This window comes from Nerophis lumbriciformis, linkage group LG25 (genome assembly GCF_033978685.3).
Source record: "Nerophis lumbriciformis linkage group LG25, RoL_Nlum_v2.1, whole genome shotgun sequence".
Lineage (NCBI taxonomy): Eukaryota > Metazoa > Chordata > Actinopteri > Syngnathiformes > Syngnathidae > Nerophis > Nerophis lumbriciformis.
This window is the reverse complement of record NC_084572.2, coordinates 25,562,824-25,584,246: the sequence shown is the minus strand read 5'-3', so window position 1 is coordinate 25,584,246 and position 21,423 is coordinate 25,562,824. Positions and strand designations below refer to the sequence as shown.

The 21,423-nt window shown below is 39.3% G+C and overlaps 1 protein-coding gene across 7 annotated transcripts in view; it reads left to right on the top strand.

The window, feature by feature from the left end:
* Positions 1-21,423, top strand: part of LOC133621737 (protein sidekick-1-like) — a 782,002-nt gene that overhangs the window by 621,388 nt on the left and 139,191 nt on the right. For all 7 annotated transcript variants that reach the window (XM_061984042.1, XM_061984041.1, XM_061984043.2 and 4 more), the window contains one exon: positions 9,811-9,926. In XM_061984042.1, the coding sequence (XP_061840026.1) occupies positions 9,811-9,926 (116 nt within the window). The remainder of the gene's footprint in view (positions 1-9,810; positions 9,927-21,423) is intronic.

The following is a 21,423-nucleotide window of genomic DNA, read 5'->3' as shown; positions in this document are numbered from 1 at the left end:
GGGCAGCGTGACAGCTGACGGTTTGACAATAGCTGTCAAAAAATCTATTTGAAGGGATTAACGATACAATATGTATGTACAGCAGTTCAATAATCCCGGTCCAGATGAAATGCATTAAACATCCAGTTGTATACGCGCAGTCCCCACATTTCTTCTCTTACACTCAAGCAGAAGAGACAACAATCTGGATTTTGGTTTTTGATAGTTAATGCAGAGTGGCATTAAGGTCCTTTTATCTCATCCCAATTGATGTTTCCAAGTATTTCAATTAAAGTTTAGAATAGATTTAATAGCTTTTTGGAAGTTTATTTTATCATTGTATTATGTGTGGTGTACACTGCATCCAAACTTAAAGTGCAATATAATGTTTCACCTGTATTTTTGACTTATTGCTGCCTCATAAGTGTGTAGAAGCAAAAGTACTTTCTGACTTTCATAGTTTTTGACTGATGAATTGTCTTGGCCTGTTGCCACAGGTCATGTCTTGCCGTGTCTGGGTTATAGTTCTGTTCTGCTCCGTGCCTCCCTTGTTTACTTTACTGTTGCTAGGAGCGCTGAATGTACACACTGGCCGCTGTTTGGTGATTTAGGATACACACCCGCTGCATATCCCAATCATATCCCTTTTAATACCCGTCTGGCCGTTCACTCGGTACATGATTATTGTTCGCTACATGCGACTGTTATGATTTTCATGTTCGCCGTTGGCGATTGTTGTGTTTGATGTTCGCTCTACGCCACTGTTGGCGTTATTGTTACCTACGTTCATGCTAAGTTTTGCTGCGCGACGCCCCTGACGTCTGCTTCCCAGCGGCGCAAACATCTTTGTTTTTTGCCTTGTTTTTCTTGACCGGCTGAAAGAAAGGCAGCAGAGGGCTACTTAACTGCGTCCTATCAATCCGCCGCTAAAAAATAGTTTGCCTCTAATAACAACATCGCTAATATTTGGAAAATATTCAGGTCACGATATGTATATAGATTATTGTTGGCGGGTTTTGGATGTTTATTTAGAGGGTTTTGTGGGCGAAACAGAGAGCTCCCATTGACTACATTGCGTTTTACATTGTTTTTTTATGTACAGTATTTTCCGCACTATAAGGCGCACCAGATTATAAGGTGCACCTTCAATGAATGGCATATTTCAAAACGTTGTTCACATATAAGGCGCACCGGATTATAAGGCGCACATATGCCATACTTGCCAACCCTCCCGGATTTTCCGGGAGACTCCCGAAATTCAGCGCCTCTCCCGAAAACCTCCGGGGACAAATTTTCTCCCGAAAATCTCCCGAAATTCAGGCGGAGCTGGAGGCCACGCCCCCTCCAGCTCCATGCAGACCTGAGTCCGCTTTCCCACAATATAAACAACGTCTACAGTAAAGCAGTTCATCTGCAGAAAACAGCAATGTTGTGACACTCTTAAACAGGACAATACTGCCATCTAGTGCATTTGATGAAAGCACTTTTGTGCGTGCCACACAGCAATGCATCATCAGAGAGGCTGTTCAGCATGGTTAGAAAAATAGTGACAGAGAATAGAACAAGGACGGACAATTCAACCCTTAACGCAACAATGAGTAGATGAGTGTTATGTGTGTGTATATGTGTAAATAAATGAACACTGAAATTCAAGTATTTATTTTATTTTTATATATATATATATATATATATATATATATATATACGATTGTAGCTGAGATGGGCTCCAGCGCCCCCCGCGACCCCGAAGGGAATAAGCGGTAGAAAATGGATGGATGGATATATATATATATATATATGTATAATAAAATAAATATGTATTTATAGCTAGAATTCACTGAAAGTCAATTATTTCTTTAATATATATATATATATATATATATATATATATATATATATATATATATATATATATATATATCCATCCATCCATTTTCTACCGCTTATTCCCTTCCGGGTCGCGGGGATATATATATATATATATATATATATATATATATATATATATATACATATATATATATATATATATATATATATATATATATATATATGAAATACTTGACTTGGTGAATTCTAGCTGGAAATATACTCCTCCCCTCTTAACCACGCCCCCGCCCCAACCACGCCCCCCACCCCCACCCACCACCTCCCGAAATTGGAGGTCTCAAGGTTGGCAAGTATGACCTATGCATCCATTAGATGGAGCTGCGCTAAAGGGAATGTCAACAAAACAGTCAAATAGGTCAGTCGAACTTTATCAATATATTACAAACCAGCGTTCTAACAACTCTGTTCACTCCCAAAATGAATAAACAGCTGATTTACTCGTGTTACGGTAAATCAAACGTGCAATCACAAAATGGTAACACTCGAAATAGTGCAGAGCAATAACAATATCAATAACTCAACGTTGCTCAAACGTTAATGTCACACAACACAACACACAAAATAAACATTTAAAGCTCACTTTCTGAAGTTATTCCTCATCCACAAATCCATCGAATTCTTCTTCTTCAGTGTCCGAATTAAATAGTTGGGCTAATACGGCATCCAGAATGCGTCTCGTCGAAGTCATTAATGGAGTCAGTGTCGCTGCTGTTGTCCAGCAGTTCAGTGACAATTCCTGCCTTCCTGAAAGCTCGGACCACAGTTGAGACTGATATATCAGCCCAGGCATTTACGATCCACTGGCAGATAGTGCCGTATGTCGTCCGGCGCTGTCTCCGTCTTGGTGAACGTGTGTTCGCCTTCTGTCATCCACTGTTACCACGCAGTTCGCAGTCTAGCTTTGAATGCCCTGTTGACACCAATATCCAGCGGCTGGAGTTCTTTTGTCAATCCACCCGGCTGCTCTATTCCCGTGTTCTACTGCATGACTGATTGCCTTGAGTTTGAACTCTGCGTCGTCAGCGTGTCTCTTCGTAGGAGCCATTTTGGGGTCTTTACAGAAATACACAAATGGAAATGAAACATCATATCCCAGCATGCACCGCGCGCTTCTTCTTCTACGGCGGGGAAAAAGACGTTGGCAGCTGTTTACCGTAGTTGCGAGACCTAAACTTTATGAAAATGAATTTTAGGTTTGTTGTGGCTCAATATTGGTCTATATATAAGGCGCACCGGATTATAAGGCGCATTGTCAGTTTTTGAGACATTTTTTGGTTTTTAGGTGCGCCTTATAGTGTGGAAAATACGGTATTTATTTATTTACGACTTGGAATGCATAAAAAAAGATAAACATGTGTTCATGTCTTATATAAGGATTGTGAATGATAGACAACACATCTCTCTCTAACGTTTGCGTATTTCCAGTATGACTAAAGTGTAACTACTGTGACGTCAATCTACGGAAATTACCGAAGACGTTCAGAGCAGAATATTCAAAAAGGGACGGCGTGGCGAAGTTGGTAGAGTGGCCGTGCCAGCAATCGGAGGGTTGCTGGTTACTGGGGTTCAATCCCCGCCTTCTACCATCCTAGTCACGTCCGTTGTGTCCTTGGGCAAGACACTTCACCCCTTGCTCCTTCCTGATGGCTGCTGGTTAGCGCCTTGCATGGCAGCTCCCGCCATCAGTGTGTGAATGTGTGTGTGAATGTGGAAATACTGTCAAAAGCGCTTTGAGTACCTTGAAGGTAGAACCCATTTATCATTTATTTAATTTATTTATAAAAAGGCTGACTGAATTTGTGGCATTTTGTGATTTTTAGATAATAAAATAATAGTAATTTCAGATAGATTGGATATGGTTTAATGGATACAATGAAACACAATTAAGCATATAAAGACAACTTTGTATGCTTAAAAAGGTGCCGAGCAACTCTTGGTCAGTCTGCGTTCTCAGTCAAGGCCTCACATCTGTGGGAACTCTTTGCCACTGGAGTTAAAGTCACAGTCGAACATTAAACTTTTCTCCACAAAATTGAAAAAGTGGCTTGAGGAAAATCAGAATTGTGAGCACAAGAACTTGATGTAGTATGGATGGACAAATGGGGCCAATTATTTTTAATGTATTTTTATTTTGTACTTGCATTAATCCTGTTGTATGTGGTTTTCACTTTTTTCAACTGTTCTTTAAAAGCCTAACCAGGGACGAGAGTTGCAAATTAGCCTGTGGCTAGAAGTCTTATGTACTTTGACATTGGTTACCTATTGGTAGCAATGTTTCGTTGTACTGTCCCTGTCAAATAAATACATTGTTTTTCCACTCTACTGGTACTTTAAATTGAACACCTTTTTTCATTAAGAAGCCCATTTAGCACAAGCCCAAGACACTCAGGAGATGAGAAAACTAGAATCCAGGGGGTCCTTAAAATGTGACCCAAAAAGGAGACCACTAAAATATTTTGCTGTGGACTGCATGTGGAATGAGTTTGTGCTGCTGTCTAACTTTGCCTGCACACAACATAATGCTTACTTGTTTTCTAATTGTGTTGCTCTTTCAATCTTTGTAGAGAATTAGGATATTTGGTAGTTAAGTTCAGGTTTATGTTAGGTCGGGGGTCTGCAACCTGCGGCTCATTAGCACCGCCCTAGTGGCTCCCTGGAGCTTTTTCAAAAATGTACGAAAATACCAAAAGATGGGGGGAAATTATTTTTTGGTTTTAATAGGGTTTCTGTAGGAGGACAACATGACATAAACCTCCCTAGTTGTTAGACATCACACTGTTTATATTAAACATGCTTCTCTGATGAGAGTATTTGGCGAGCGCCGTTTTGTCCTACTAATTTTGGCGGTCCTTGAAATCACCGTAATTTGTTTCCATGTACAACTTTCTCAGACGCTGCCACAGAAAGACTTGTTTTATGACACTCATTCGTTGCATCACTTTGTCCACCAAACATTTTATGCTGTGTGTGAATGTTGATATTTGTTTATATTATTGACTTGTGTGGAGTGCTAATCAGGCATATTTGGTCAGTGCATGACTGCAAGCTAATCAATGCTAACATGCTATTTAGGCTAGCTTTATGTATGTATTGCATCATTTACTTTCCTATGTCGGCGTGGTGAAGTTGGGAGAGTGGCCGTGCCAGCAATCTGAGGGTTACTGATTCAATCCCCACCTTCTACCATCCTAGTCACGTCCGTTGTGTCCTTGAGACACTTCACCCTTGCTCCTGATGGGCCTGGTTAGCGCCGTGCATGGCAGCTCCTGCCATCAGTGTGTGAATGTGTGAATGTGTGTGTGAATGGGTGAATGTGGAAAATTGTGTCAAAGCGCTTTGAGTTCCTTAAAAAGGTATAAAAGCGCTATACAAGTACAACCCATTTACCATTTACCATGTCAGAATCAGAATCAGAATCAGAATCAGCTTTATTGTCATTACGCAAGGTAACGAGATTGAGGCCATTCCATACAGTGCGATGTGTGTATGCTAGAAAAACGTCCTCTGTGTATTTTATTTATATCTGCATTTTTCATGACATATTATCTATATGTAATATTTTCTGATAGTTGTGTGCCATGTTGTCACAGACCACAGCAAACGTAACCCAGCTTGCATAGATTGTTATAAATCCATTAGAAGAAGGCAGCCTGCCGTTTCCTTAAACTTGGACACACAGCTATACCTTTGGCCATTCTAAGCCAATCATTTAGAGGAGTTATCTCATCTGCTGAGAAGTTTTACTAATGTTTTCCGATGTTGTAAAAATGTGTAGAATAAATATTAAATTTCAACGAAGAGTTGTGTCAGCCTGTAACACATAGTCATTTTGATAGTAGTCTAATATAGCTAATATGACTACATTATATCACTTACAGATGATCTCCTGCTGGCCCCACTATGGACTGGACTCTTACTATTATGTTAGATCCACTATGGACTGGACTCTCACAATATTATGCTAGATCCACTCGACGTCCATTACACCGGTTGGCGGGGGGGTCCCCACATCTGCGGTCCCCTCCAAGGTTTCTCATTGTAATCCCATTGGGTTGAGTTTTTTCTTGCCTTGATGTGGGATCTCAGCCGAGGATGTCATTGTGGCTTGTGCAGCCCTTTGAGACACTCGTGATTTAGGGCTATATAAGTAAACATTGATTGATCGATTGATTGATAGAAGGCTTTTAATTTTTTGCAGCTCCAGACGTTTTTGTATTTTTGGTCGAATATGGCTCTTTCAATATTTTGACCCCTGGGTTAGGTTGTCATATTTCAGCCCAGCGTCACTGAGTGATGCACTTAATCCGATTATGAAGCGTTGCGGAACACGCGCGTTGACTTCTGCCTCATTAATTATTGTCATGTGGTTTAGCGGGCGTGGCTGCAGTCGATGGGACGTATTCCCCTTTTGCTGGCGTACTTGAATAGCGTTCCTTCCCTGCTGTCTAGCGGTCAGGCATACGTGCATACTCCCATTTCCCCGGAGGACAGAGTTTAGTCTTTTATCTGGATCTGTGCGCCGTGAGGGTTAAGAAGCCAGGCCCCACGAGAACACTCAGCATGGCAGGAGGGGGGAGAGAGCATCTTTAGCATCAATTAATCTCCCTCGCTTTCCCTCTCGCTCTCTCACTCGCGTTCCCGCTGTCTCTCCATTCCCTCCAAGCCCCCCTTTTCTCGCCACTTTCTCGGCCCGCTCTCCCCCAGTGCTCTTCACTATCCTCGTCTATGGGCCACTTTAGCTCCACTGTAAGATATAAAAGGGCATTCCCATCATGCAACAGTGCATTATCACACTCCAGCGTCCCCTAGCTTCGGCATAAACCTCTTACGGTGTAATCGCCGTAACATTTGCGCGAGCTTCTTCCATCGGACCACTCTGGTCGAAGACGTGAGTTAAATCTTCTCTTCAGTACATGTTTGCCACGTTCCCTTCGAGTGAAGTAAATAAAAAAAACTGACATTTAAATGGTACGAACTTCAATACTTTAACTATTTCTAACATTCTCCAAACCAGCCTGGTGCATTACAAAACAAATAATTTAACTTGCTAATAGTCACCATTTTACTTGTCACTCTGAGCCTGACGCAGCTTTGCAGGAATTTTTTAATCAGTATACAAGCCGGTATTGCCTTTAAAATTGTGTCCAAACGATAAGCCCACAAATCCACTGAGTCATGCCAGTTCCTTGAGGTCCCTGATTGGAACTCGGAGCACATTATGTGTCCTTTAATGAAGCCCCATGGTGCACATTAGCCATGTACTATGACTCTTCATCCGCTTCATCATTTGTAGGACAATGCCATGCAAAATGAATGAATGCTGAATTAAAATAGCTTTAATGGGAAATCCATTGCAACCATTATGCAGCATTTGCAAGTCAAGAGCACTAAATGTACTGACTTTTAACTGAATGTCTGTCAAATATTATGATGGATTAAAAATGTTTAGCTTAATCAAACTTCATGATAGATATGTAAAGTTTACATTCTTATGTGTGCTATATCAAAAATGGGGCGGTTAATTGGTTAGATTAGTTTTAATCTTGAGTAAATCGCATTACACAATGTTAACTCATAATTAATCCGAATAGACATTGTTTACCTTCAGTAAGTGTACTAGGACTGCAACAATTAGTCGACATGATGGACAATGTCAATTACAAAAATTAAAAGATTGTCAAGATTATCTTATTAAAATGTGAATTGATAAACCTTCAGGAATTTTCACCTTTACACTTTTATACTTTAAGTTAAATGTTGCAGATAAATAACCGTAACAGTACTGGATAAAAACATTTTCTTAGTAATGTATGTTTATTTTGTTACAATTAAATGTATAATAATAGATTAGAATAACTGTGTCAACTCAATATCAAACTAAAAACGTGCACAGCAGATCAAAAGCAATTATTGCTGGACTCGTCGACTAATCGAAAAAAATAATCGCTGACGGATCAGCTATTAAAATAATTGTTAGTTACAGCCCTAAAGTGTACCTTATTGAAATGTACACACAACATAGGACTGATTGATTTTTGATTTATTTAAACAGCTCAACTCAAAATGGACACAAAAATTATTTACAGCCCTAAAGTGTACCTTATTGAAATGTACACACAACATAGGACTGATTGATTTTTGATTTATTTAAACAGCTCAACTCAAAATGGACACAAAAATTATTTTACAGAGACAGACGCATTGTGGTCTAATTCAGTCCTATGGAGTTCTCTCTTTCTTGCATTAGGGAAAAATAAAATAAAAAAATGTGTATGTATGTACACACACACACATATATATATATATATATATATATATATATATATATATATATATATATATATATATATATATATATATATATATATATATATGTATATATATATATATATATATATATATATATATATATATATATATATATATATATATTTAATGTTGATATTTGGTTACATGTCCCTTGGCAAGTTTCACTGCAATAAGGCGCTTTTGGTAGCCATCCACAAGCTTCTGGTTAAAGTTTGAACCACTCCTCTTGACAAAATTGGTGCAGTTCAGCTAAATGTGTTGGTTTTCTGACATGGACTTGTTTCTTCAGCATTGTCTACACATTTAAGTCAGGACTTTGGGAAAGCCATTCTAAAACCTTAATTCTAGCCTGTTTTAGCCATTCCTTTACCACTTTTGATGTGTGTTTGGGGTCATTGTCCTGTTGGAACACCCAACTGCGCCCAAGACCCAACCTCCGGGCTGATGATTTTAGGTTGTCCTGAAGAATATGGAGGTAATCCTCCTTTTTCATTGTCCCATTTACTCTCTGTAAAGCACCAGTTTCATTGGCAGCAAAACAGGCCCAGAGCATAATACTACCACCACCATCCCTACTGTCAAGCATGGTGGTGGAAGTATTTTGCTCTGGGCCTGTTTTGCTGCCAATGGAACTGGTGCTTTACAGAGTGTAAAGGCCTCACATTTTCTTCTCCAAACATATTGCTGGGTATTGTGGCCAAACAGCTTAATTTTTGTTTCATCTGACATCACATGGACAAAGGTAAGACCTTCTGGAGGAAAGTTCTGTGGTCAGATGAAACAAAAATTTAGCTATATATATATATATATATATATATATATATATACACACACACACACATATATGTATGTACAGGTAAAAGCCAGTAAATTATAATATTTTGAAAAACTTGATTTATTTCAGTAATTGCATTCAAAAGGTGTAACTTGTACATTATATGTATTTATAACACCTGAGCAGTGCCAGAAACTCATCGACTCCATGCCACGCCGCATTAACACAGTAATTGAGGCAAAAGGAGCTCCAACCAAGTATTGAGTATTGTACATGCTCATATTTTTCATTTTCATACTTTTCAGTTTGCCAACATTTCTAAAAATCCCTTTTTTGTATTAGCCTTACACAATATTCTAATTTTGTGACACACGGAATTTGGGATTTTCATTTGTTGCCACTTCAAATCATCAAAATTAGATTAAATAAACATTTGAATGCATCAGTCTGTGTGCAATGAATAAATATAATGTACAAGTTACACCTTTTGAATGCAATTACTGAAATAAATCAAGTTTTTCAAAATATTCTAATTTACTGGCTTTTACCTGTGTGTATATATATATATATATATATATATATATATATATATATATATATATATATATATATATATATATATACACACATGTATTTCTCCACTAAGTCTCCCTTTGTCTCGTCACTTGTTTGGGCTTTGGGGACAGAAAAGCAAGCCCAAATAAGCAATCACATGTTCAGAAACAAGCGCCCCCCCCCCCCCCCCCCCCCAAAAAAAAGGTAGCCTGCGATCCACAAAATTTACAAGCGACTTTAAAAAAAAAACAATCATTCATTCAAACTAAATATAGTGTTTGTGTGCGTGTGTTTGTGTGTAGTTCCCACAGCTCCCCCGCAGGATGTTAAAGTCGTTGCTCTCAACTCGACCACCATCCACTTCACGTGGAACCCCCCACCTCAGCAGTTCATCAATGGCATCAACCAGGGATACAAGGTAAACATGCCCACTGATTAACAATAACATGACTATGTGCAGCTACATTGTCATAATTGTCCTGTGATGCAGTGGACCAAACTGGAAAACTGTCAGAAATGATGATAATCATTTGATACCTAATCACTGTGCATTGCTTCCGCAGTTTTACTGTATTGCAGACAGCTTATGGTAGAGAAATTCACATTTTATTCCCGTAGTCAACATCTGTGGTGTTGTGTCATGTGACAAAACTGCACCTTTTTGGTTGGCCTTTTAGGTGTTCAGCCTAAGGCCCACCTGTGCAATAGTCACGCTGTCTAATCCGCATCTTGATATTCCACACCTGTGAGATAGATGGGTTATCTCTGCTAGGGGGAAGTGTTCATGAACACGGATTTTGACAAATTTGTCAATAATAATTGAGAGAAATGAGCCCATTGTGTGCATAGAACACAATTGTGGATTTTCAAATTCAGTTAATAAAAAATGGAAGCAAAAACCAAAATGTTGATCATTTATGAGTGGGCAGTGCTACCCAATATGAATGTTTCATCAATAACCTTCACATAAATTAAAAAACTAAAACCACATTTTAATGCAGACAATGCAGTAGCAGCAATATTTTAGCAATACTGAGGTCATTCTTCAATGACAAAAGTTCTCCCCAGTCTAGGCCTAATTATGCAGCAGACTCTGATTTGTAAAGACATTTTATACCAAGGTTACATTAGACTGTCGTTAAAATGCAGAGGATTTCATTTAACTCAGCAACAAACAAAAGTTTAGTCAGATGGTTTTCTTATGGTGAATGCAAAAACATAATTACCATAGATGTTACAATGAATGCCTTGATTCAATAGTCACTGGATCCATGGTCTGCAAAAGACAAACGTCTTAAAAAACAACACATAGGCAATAGCTGTATTTGAAGTTTCATGAAAGGTCAGCATCCTCTTTCTACCTCTGTATGCGCTATAAAATGTCGGTTGCACTACTCAACTATCGGTGTGAAATCTGTCCGTGTTACACTTGCTCTTCTGTTTACAATGATCTCATTAGCGGTGTTAATGCCGACTCAGCAGTTTGCGCCTTATAGCTATTACAACAGTGGTTCTATTGCCGCTGTGTCACACAATATTCTGCACTTTTTTAAAAATGTTGCCTGTTGTTCACAATCATCATGAGACACAGGACGACAAAAGTTTTTTTGTTTTTTTTTGCTTTCCAACGTGTGAAAATTGGCTTGTTCTAGGTGGCTAGCAATGCAGCTAATGAGAGCAATCATTTCTACCTCTAAATCACTCTTTAAAAATTAATTCAGAAACCATCAACAATACTTAATTTACATTTTGGAACCTGTGTAATAACCAAACTGTAGCGACATTGTTATTGTAAGAGCGAACAATGAGGAACTCTCTTTCTAGCGTACTAACACTTCGGCGTGCTTCACTATTACTTGTAAAAGCTCATTACAAAAAGGGATAAGCTAGTTTCTCCGTCAGTACGAAATACGTTTGAGTTTGTAATGCACAACACTGTGATAAGACAGCAATCTGTACTGACTGAAAAACATGTACAATAGTATTACAATATCTGTAAAGCAGTGGTTCTTAACCTGGGTTCGGTGAGTCAGCCTCAGGGGTTCGACGGAGCCTCTGCCGAGGAGGTCAAGACACACCCGACTCATCGTGTGAATAAAAACTCCTCCCTATCGGCTTTATAGATACTGCAACAGCAGAAGTCAGACTGATTTGCATGTGTGTAATTTGTTGTGAGTTCATGCACTGTGTTGGTTTTGTTCTTTGAACAAGGTGATGTTGATGCACGGCTCATTTTGTGCACCAGTAAAAAAACATAACTTTGTCTTGAATTTGAAACAAAAAAACGTTTTATTTTTCACTAAAAAAGGGTTCGGTGAATGCGCATATGAAACTGGTAGGGTTCGGTATCTCCAACAAGGTTAAAAGGGAACATTATCACAATTTCAGAATGGTTAAAACCATTAAAAATCAGTTCCCAGTGGCTTATTATATTTTTCGAAGTTTTTTTCAAAATTTTACCCATCACGCAATATCCCTAAAAAAAGCTTCAAAGTGCCTGATTTTAACCATCGTTATAAACACCCGTCCATTTTCCTGTGACGTCACATAGTGAAGCCAACACAAACAAACATGGCGGAAAGAACAGCAAGCTATAGCGACATTAGCTCGGATTCAGACTCGGATTTCAGCGGCTTAAGCGATTCAACAGATTACGCATGTATTGAAACGGATGGTTGTAGTGTGGAGGCAGGTAGCGAAAACGAAATTGAAGAAGAAACTGAAGCTATTGAGCCATATCGGTTTGAACCGTATGCAAGCGAAACCGACGAAAACAACACGACAGCCATCGACACGGGAGAAAACGAGGACGAATTCGGCGATCACCTTCTAACCAACGATTGGTATGTGTTTGTTTGGCATTAAAGGAAACTAACAACTATGAACTAGGTTTACAGCATCCATCCATCCATCCATTTTCTACCGCTTGTCCCTTTCGGGGTCGCGGAGGTTGCTGGAGCCTATCTCAGCTGCATTCGGGCGGAAGGCGGGTACACCCTGGACAAGTCGCCACCTCATCGCATATGAAATACATTTGGCAACAACATGCACTTTGAGAGTGCAGACAGCCCAATTTTCATCAATTAATATATTCTGTAGACATACCCTCATCCGCGCTCTTTTCCTGAAAGCTGATCTGTCCAGTTTAAGGGACGGTGTGAGCCAAGACATCCAGGGGGGTTTAGCTCGCTCGTCTGCGGGAACAAACTGCCGCCATTGCTTGCCGTGCTACCGAGGTTCTTTTGTCCCTGAATTGCTCACACACTCCGGCAGATTCAATGGGGGTCTGGCGGCAGATTTCTTTGACTTTATCGTTGGAAATGTATCTGCTTTGAGTGTCGCAGGATATACACACATTCTTGCCATCTCTGTCGTAGCATAGCTTTCGTCGGGTAAAGTGTGCGGAACAAAAGTCCAATTTCTTGCCACTTTCGCATCTTTGGGCCACTGGTGCAACTTGAATCCGTCCCTGTTCGTGTTGTTACACCCTCCGACAACACACCGACGAGGCATGATGTCTCCAAGGTACGGAAAACAGTCGAAAAAACGGAAAATAACAGAGCTGATTTGACTCGGTGTTTGAGAAAATGGCGGATTGCTTCCCGATGTGACGTCACGTTGTGACGTCATCGCTCCGAGAGCGAATATTAGAAAGGCGTTTAATTCGCCAAAATTCACCCATTTAGAGTTCGGAAATCGGTTAAAAAAATATATGGTCTTTTTTCTGCAACATCAAGGTATATATTGACGCTTACATAGGTCTGGTGATAATGTTCCCCTTTAAGAACCACTGCTGTAAAGTATTAGCCCACATTTCATGTTTTGTTTGTACACAGCTAGCCAGACAGCCTATGCACTGTAGTTGTAATAACATGCATGACATGCTGAGTGTAACATGATCGATGTTAAAATGGGACTCACTTGATGAACAGTTTTGCGGTTGGGCCAGGTGACCGAGGACGTTTTTTCCGGTTTCTTTTGGGTAGGCATTTATGTAAAAAAAAATTGTCTCCAAATTTCACATTTGCAGCTTTGTGTCACGCTGACCTCACTCTCTCGGCTTCCGTCTGCTCCAACGTTTTAGTCACTCTTTGTGCTGGCTTCTGAAGCAGTAGTTCATCTTCCGTTCATTCAGCTTCAAAAAGTACAAAGTTGTGAATCCTCATTTGTCCAAAAATAGTTGTCTTCGTTGTCAGTTACCAAGTCTGCCATGATTAGAAAACGCACTCGCGTTTGTTTACGGAAGTAGGAACACACATTTGTTGCCAGAAGTCAGACATGCGTTGCTATGGAAACGGAAATCAATGCGTGGTACAAGTCAGTCCCGGAATTGATCAAAAAGATCAAAATACAGTAAATATTGAACATATTACATATTGTTATGAACGGGTCTGTTGCTACATTATATATAGATTTGCAGTGTGTATACAATACGTTGATGGAGGGTTTTGAGTTTGTTTTAGCCACATCTTCCAAGCGTTTATCATCTTTAAAATCTTTAAAAAAAAAAAGACATATGTGTTCTTGGCTCTTGTAATGATTGTGAACGGTAGGCAAAATTCCCCCGAAAAGTGCAGTTCCCCTTTAAAGACCTTTCCACTTTCAGTTTAAAAAATTATGTTACCGCATTTTTCGCAGTATAAGTCACTCACCGGCCGAAAATACATAAAAAAGAAGGAAAAAAACATATATAAGTCGCACTGGAGTATAAGTCGCATATTTGAAGGAAATTTATTTGATAAAACCCAACACCAAGAATAGACATTTGAAAGGCAATTTAAAATAAATAAAGAATAGTGAGCAACAGGCTGAATAAATGTACGTTACATGACGCATAAATAACCAACTGAGAACGTGCCTGGTATGTTAACGTAACATATTATGGTAAGAGTCATTCAAATAACTATAACATATAGAACATGCTATACGTTTACCAAACAATCTGTCACGCCTAATCGCTAAATCCCATGAAATCTTATACGTCTAGTCTCTTACGTGAATGAGCTAAATAATATTATTTGATATTTTACAGTAATGTGTTAATAATTTCACAATAAGTCGCTTCTGAGTATAAGGCGCACCCCCGGTGCGACATATAGTCTGAAAAATACGGTGTATAAATAACAGCCTCCCTCATTATTGTCTGCTTCAAATGAATGCCTTTTTGCGGTTTCGGTGAGCAAAGGCCTCACAATAATTACAACATTCACGGTATATACTCTGAAATACCAACTTTAGTAGGGTGCATACCTAGAAAACACTGCAGTACACTTTTGTATGTTCTGATGTTGTAGTCCTTTAATAAAAACAACAAAACGCCAGCAAAGAGTTTTAGAATCAGTCCAGCCTCTGTGAGCTCTTTGTGTTTGTGTTGCTAATTAAATGACATTCATTAAAAGGGGATATAAAGCACGTCTTCATCTGATCTCTTGGCCCCCATAGATGAGTGATTGCACACAGTACGTTCAATAAGTTTGATCCAAACAGTGGGAGAATCAAAGCGTCAACAGATTCCCTGTCTGTTGGGAATGTAAATCATCACATTATGTTACATTCATCATTCGGACAGTTAAACAATATTTGCCATTTATTTCAAAGTCTACCACAATACAGCGATGACATTTGAAATTAATCTCTATTTACAACTGGAGATGGGGATTGTTTACATGTTAACCAATACCAGCACCAAATTGTTACTTTCGAAACAATGGTCATTAAACAACGGTCATTAAACAATGGAAAATAAGTTTTAATTTAAAAAAAAAAAAAAGTCTACTCGGCGAGCAGTCCAACCTCAGCACCGTTGGTCTACACCACTCCAACCTCCGGGCTAAAACAACAACCAAACGGGACATTTATCCATGAAAATATGGAGAAGCTGCCGAATAGTGTGTTATGTTTCACTTTGCTCGGTCTTGGGACTTTACAAACTGGATGATCGAGCATTAGCCTTGCTCATTGAGTCTCACACAAACATATTTGTCACCTGCTTTCTACTCTGACCTCCTCCAAGCCTTTTTGGCTTGGTCGACCACCACTGGTTTTCACTTCTCGGAAGAAATTACTTGTCAGAATACAAACAATTGAGCATAAACCGTAAATTAAATTTAGGGGTGCACAAAAAAATCCATTTGTATTCATCCTGATTCTAAATAGATTCATAATTTTCAAGAATCGAATAATAAAAAAAAAGAAGTTGTTTTATAAAAATCAATTTTAAAGACCTTTTAAGCCATTTATCTCCGTGCAACCAGAATGCGCTTTATAAACTGTAACCTGTTTAGAAAAAGTTGCATTATAATTATTATACCAAATAATAATGGGGAAAATCGGTTTGACTTGAAAAAGCATGTCCAGAATCAGCATCAATATCAGAAATACTTTAATAATCCGCGAGGGGAAATTAAAATTTTCAGCACAATCCCATTCAAGAGCAGACAAACATTACAGGGAGACAGAAGTGAAGTGAAGTGAAGTGAAGTGAAGTGAAGTGAAGTGAAATACATTTATACAGGATCGCTGACGGGTCTGCCAACTTCCGGCGCCCCTTACAAAAAAGGTGAGAAACAGGTCAACGCTGAGGAAGTGGGGGGGCCCCTGGAGAGGAGGTCCAGACTGAGGTCAAGGGGAAAAAAACCTCATTGCCATAGCACACATAAACATGTGTGTAAGAGGGAAACATCAAAGTATACAAAAGACATTGGCTACATTAAAAGAGCAGAGCTGATGCAACCAGCCACTTCTACACACAGCCACAAAAGTAAAACATCAACAAAAAAAAAAAAAACATAAACACTGTGGTGGCCTCTGCGGTGTTCCACGCCATCGTCTGCTGGGGTGGGGGGAGCATGGCCAGAGACAGGAGCAGACCCAACAAAGCAACCAACCTCCGCCGCCCACTAACTCTCGGCCAGTGTCCAGTCAGCATGGATGAGCGAGGATACGTCCAAGGAGACCGAGGTGTCCGATACCTGCTCATTCAGCCAAGACACTGTGAATCTTGTCCGTACCCGGCGCTCCGCAGCCCTGTCTCTTCATCCGCATCTCTTCCAGTCTCTCCAAACGGACTTTGGTGTGGTTCAATCAAGAATCAGTTCTGAATCCAATCGTCAGTGCAAAAATTCCAATGGGATCGACCTGCTAGGTGCCCAAATATTCACACCCCCAATGATATTGCATGCAAAGATAAAAAAAAAAAAAAAAGGTGACAGTTCAGTGAAAATTGTTTTGTGGGGAGGGCCAAAACACCAGACGGCTTCACGGGGAACCCAAAAGATAACAGCGTGTGGTACAAGATCTAAAGTGATGCCAAGAGCATGGTAACAAATATATCTCAGTATCTTGGCAAGTTCTCTCCATCAGCCACATTGTATGCTTTGTAGCAGCAGTACCATCTGTTGGGCAGTCAGTCCACTCCACTCTTAACGTGTCGTTTTGCTCACCAAAAAAAGCAGCTGAGCTTCCAAAGGTGAGCCTGGTCTATTACATGCTTCCTGAAGCTGGTCCTTGTGGCAGCACTGGGATTTACGTCCTGCGTGTGGCGTGCACTCTTCTCTTCTCTGAACTCCCTCTCGGCGCACCTTTTTTTCACGCCGGTCCGGGATCGACGTGTAACTATAGCAACAGCAGAACCGAGCCCTTAAAAAACGTGGACTCGCATCAGCTGCTTAGGGTGCCAAATCAGCAGTCTTTTTACTGCACCCAAACTGTACTACTCTGATAATAAACTACAATAGAAGCGCTTATCTTGCCATGGCAGACTGGGCGCAGTGCGGCACCATCGGGCACGGAGAAAAATGGCGGCGTGAATATGTCTGGGTGTCACTGGCGTTCTCCCTAAATGGAGGTCAGTGATACATTTAAGTTGTTGATTGGGGTCTTGCTGCAGAATTGTAATTAAGATTGCATGCCAATTGAACAGCGTTTCTCAAGATGTCTTCATTCGGCTTCCAGTGTTGATTTTAGGGTTGAACATTTCTAATCATGGTTATTGTGACCAAAATGATCAGTTATCATTATTATGACCATATTGTTGAATGTACTCGAAAAGTACTCATACACACACTGAAATCTTTTAACCAAGTCTTATTACAAAAATTAAATAAACACAATATACACGCTTGGCAGAAGAAACATTCATTATTGTTCTGGCTATGCAAGAGCCATAATTTGTTCGGAGTGTTAAACTTTGTTAATCTTCTTCCGGTTAGTTTTTAAAGTGTTTTTTAACGATGAAGGCAAAACAATAGTTTCACGTCCGGTTTATGTGGTTTATTGGTCCGTGTAGAGATGGATCACTCTGTCCCAAGAGAGAACAGTAGGTGTAACGTGCACATTGAAATGACTTAGTTGCTCAGACAGCAATGTGTTTATTAAAGTTTAAATTGGGGTATGTCATCTCTTAATGAGGGGGAGACGTTAATGTCGCTTGTATTCATGTTAGCATTTAAGCTATATAGCATGTTTGCTTCTCCAGTAAATGAGTACTATCACCAGTCTGTGAGTTTATTGAAGTGGTGTTGCCAATGCTGATTTTAAGATCATTTTAATTTAAAACGATAATAGTAACTGTCAGGAGTTTTGCTGCAATTTTTATTAATTTACATGCTAACGATTGTACTTTAGTGTTGTCCCGATACCAATATTTTGGTACCGGTACCAAATTTAGTTTGATACTTTTCGAAATAAAGGGGACCACAAAAATGTTTATTATTGGCTTTATTATAACAAAAAATCTTACGGTACATTAAACATGTGTATATTATTGCAAGTTTGTCCTCAAATAAAATGGTGAACATACAAGACAACTTATCTTTTATTAGTAAGTAAACAAACAAAGACTCCTAATTTAGTATGCAGTAACATATTGTGTCATTTTCCATTCTAACATTTTGTCAAAATTATAAAGGACTCATTGATTGATTGATTGAAACTTTTATTAGTAGATTGCACAGTCCAGTACATATTCCGTACAATTGACCACTAAATGGTAACACCTGAATAAGTTTTTCAACTTGTTTAAGTCGGGGTCCACGTTAATCAATTCATGGTAGACAAGTGGTAGAAAATTAATTATTAATTTATTTGTTCATTTACTGGTAATATCTGCTTTCTTTCTCTTTTAACATGTTCTATCTACACTTATGTTAAAATTTAATAATCACTTATTCTCCTGTTGTTTGATACTTTACATTAGTTTTGGATGATACCACAAATTTGGGTATCAATTCGATACCAAGTCGTTACAGGATCATACATTGGTCATATTCAAAGTCCTCATGTGTCCAGGGACATATTTCCTGAGTTTATAAACATAAAGTAAGTGTTTTGAAAACGAAAGAAGATGTTGTGATGCCAAAAAATATCAATGTAATCATAGTAGTATCGACTAGATACGCTCCTGTACTTGGTATCATTACAGTGGATGTCAGGTGTAGATCCACCAATGGCGTTTGTTTACATGTTGACGCCGGTGAGCTCCGGTGTGTAGTGAAGCATGTTTAGCTATTCCTCGTCCTGCAGGGATGATACTTGTAAGAAATTCACTTTATTTGTCGCCATGGAGGCGAGGATTAGTGATTTAGAAGTAGCTAAAACACTGCCGACTGGGGCTGGACTTTAGCTGCTAGCTAGCTAGCCATGTTTTAAAACACCTCTTCCTGAGGGCGTCTTAGTGTTATAACTTCACCTTTATCATTAGTTTTTAAGCCAAAATGCAAGGGGGGGGGACCCATACTTTTCAGAGGCGGTATAGTGCCGAATATGATTCATTAGTATTGCGGTTGTGCGGTACCGGTATACCGCACAACCCTATTGTGCTCATGTGAAATATTCCTCCAGAAGAGACGCGCGCTCAAGGAGACACAATTACATTCCCATATTTCTTGTTGCACACATGAAGAAGTTACATGGATTCCAGTAGGGTGCATGTCTTGCCAGAACACAGGCTCAAATTTTAGATCGAGCTGCAACAAACGTGTCGTTTATCCACAGCGAGAAGGCGCTTTAAGATACTAATCCTCATCATGGCGGAAAATAAACTAAGTTTCTTCCAAGTGCCATTATCACTGGAGGACTAGGGGGAAATTAATGGCAAAACCTGCTACAAAGTAGGGGTGATAGCTCCAGATAATAACTAACTAAAGTGATTAAATCTATATTTTTATTTTTTTTATTATCACAAAATAATTTTTTGGTGGTTTTTGTTATGGTTTACAAACTCAGGGAGTACATCTCTGGATACAGAAAAGCTTTGAGAACAACACCCAAATTATTTAAACTAGGGGTCCCCAAACTTTTTGACTCGGGGGCCGCATTGGGTTAAAAAAATTTTGCCGGGGGCCAGGCTATATATATACTGTATATATATATATATATATATATATATATATATATATATATATATATATATATATATATATATATACATACATACATACATTGTCTTTATAATTAGTTTTGTCATTTAACATCAATTAACATTGATGTTCATCAACATTTAACATTGTCACGTTATCGATGGGGAAATTAATTTTTAGAGAATATGATTTACTTTTTCTACAAGCGGTAGAAAATGGATTAGAAAGGAAAGATTTAAAAAAATATATATATATATAAAAATAAAAAATAAACACTTTCTTTTTTACTTGGGACTTCCTGTGGGCCGGATTTTGGATGCTGGGGGGCCGGATCTGGCCCGCAGGCCGTAGTTTGGGGACCCCTGATATAGGGTAACAACATATATGTAACAACCACAGACACTTCAATAAACTCCCGTGACGAGCAGGGAAACCAGCGAAACAAGCTTGTCGGGATGAAATATCCTCTGTGTTTTTTCCTGACCTAACGTATATGTGTATATATATATATATATATATATATATATATATCAAGATGCTGTTTATTGTATATTGGAATCTCAGTGTATCCCGGATGGACTGTGCAAATAACTTGAGCTCCTTCTTGATAATAATTGCTAGTTTTGCTTTATCATCACAGTTTGCTAATCTAACCCTTTGCTGTCCAGACTTTGAACCGGAATTAAGAATCCCCCGAGTGTAACCACTGCGTCGCACCTCACAATAGATTATTCTCCGCTTTGATTTAAAAACGCTCTGCCACAGGCCGTACAAATGACGGACGTAAACGCGGGCCCGCCAGCAATATACCATTAATGCATCATTTAGGTTTCCATTAGAATGCTGTTTTCACACAGGGAGGGATCGACCTACCGCCTAATTTATTGCCGGCGAGGAGGTAAGCAGGCAGGTAGGGAGAGAGATGCAAGCCGACAGATGGCGCGACAAATGAGTGTAATCCCATGAAAGTGCTGTTGCCGCCATGCTCCCCTCGTGCACGTACTCACACCCCTTTGGCTGCCAGGCCTGAAATGTGTTCACTCTTGCTTTCCTTATGAGAAATCACAAGCAAGGCCAACATAGGAGAGACTGAGGTTCTTCAGTGCGGGTGTCATCCACTCAACTTTCCCAGCAAACTGTTGTATTGGTGCTACATTGTCATATGACATAGGAATCAAATATGAGGAATGATTTTTTTTTAAAATATTGAAACAGAAATCATCTTACATGGTCAAACTTGTACCGTATTTTCCGCACTATAAGGCGCACCTAAAAACCTCCAATTTTCTCAAAAGCTGATAGTGCGCCTTATAATCCGGTGCGCCTTATATATGGACCAATATTGAGCCACAACAAACCTAAACTTAATTTTCATAAAGTTTAGGTCTCGCAACTACGGTAAGCAGCCGCCAACCTCTTTTTCCCCCGTAGAAGAAGAAGCGCTTCTTCTATGGTAAGCAGCCGCCGACTTCATTTTCCCCCGTAGAAGAAGCGCTTCTAACCCAAAAATGGCTCCTATTAAGAGACACGCTTACGACACAGAGTTTAAACTTAAGA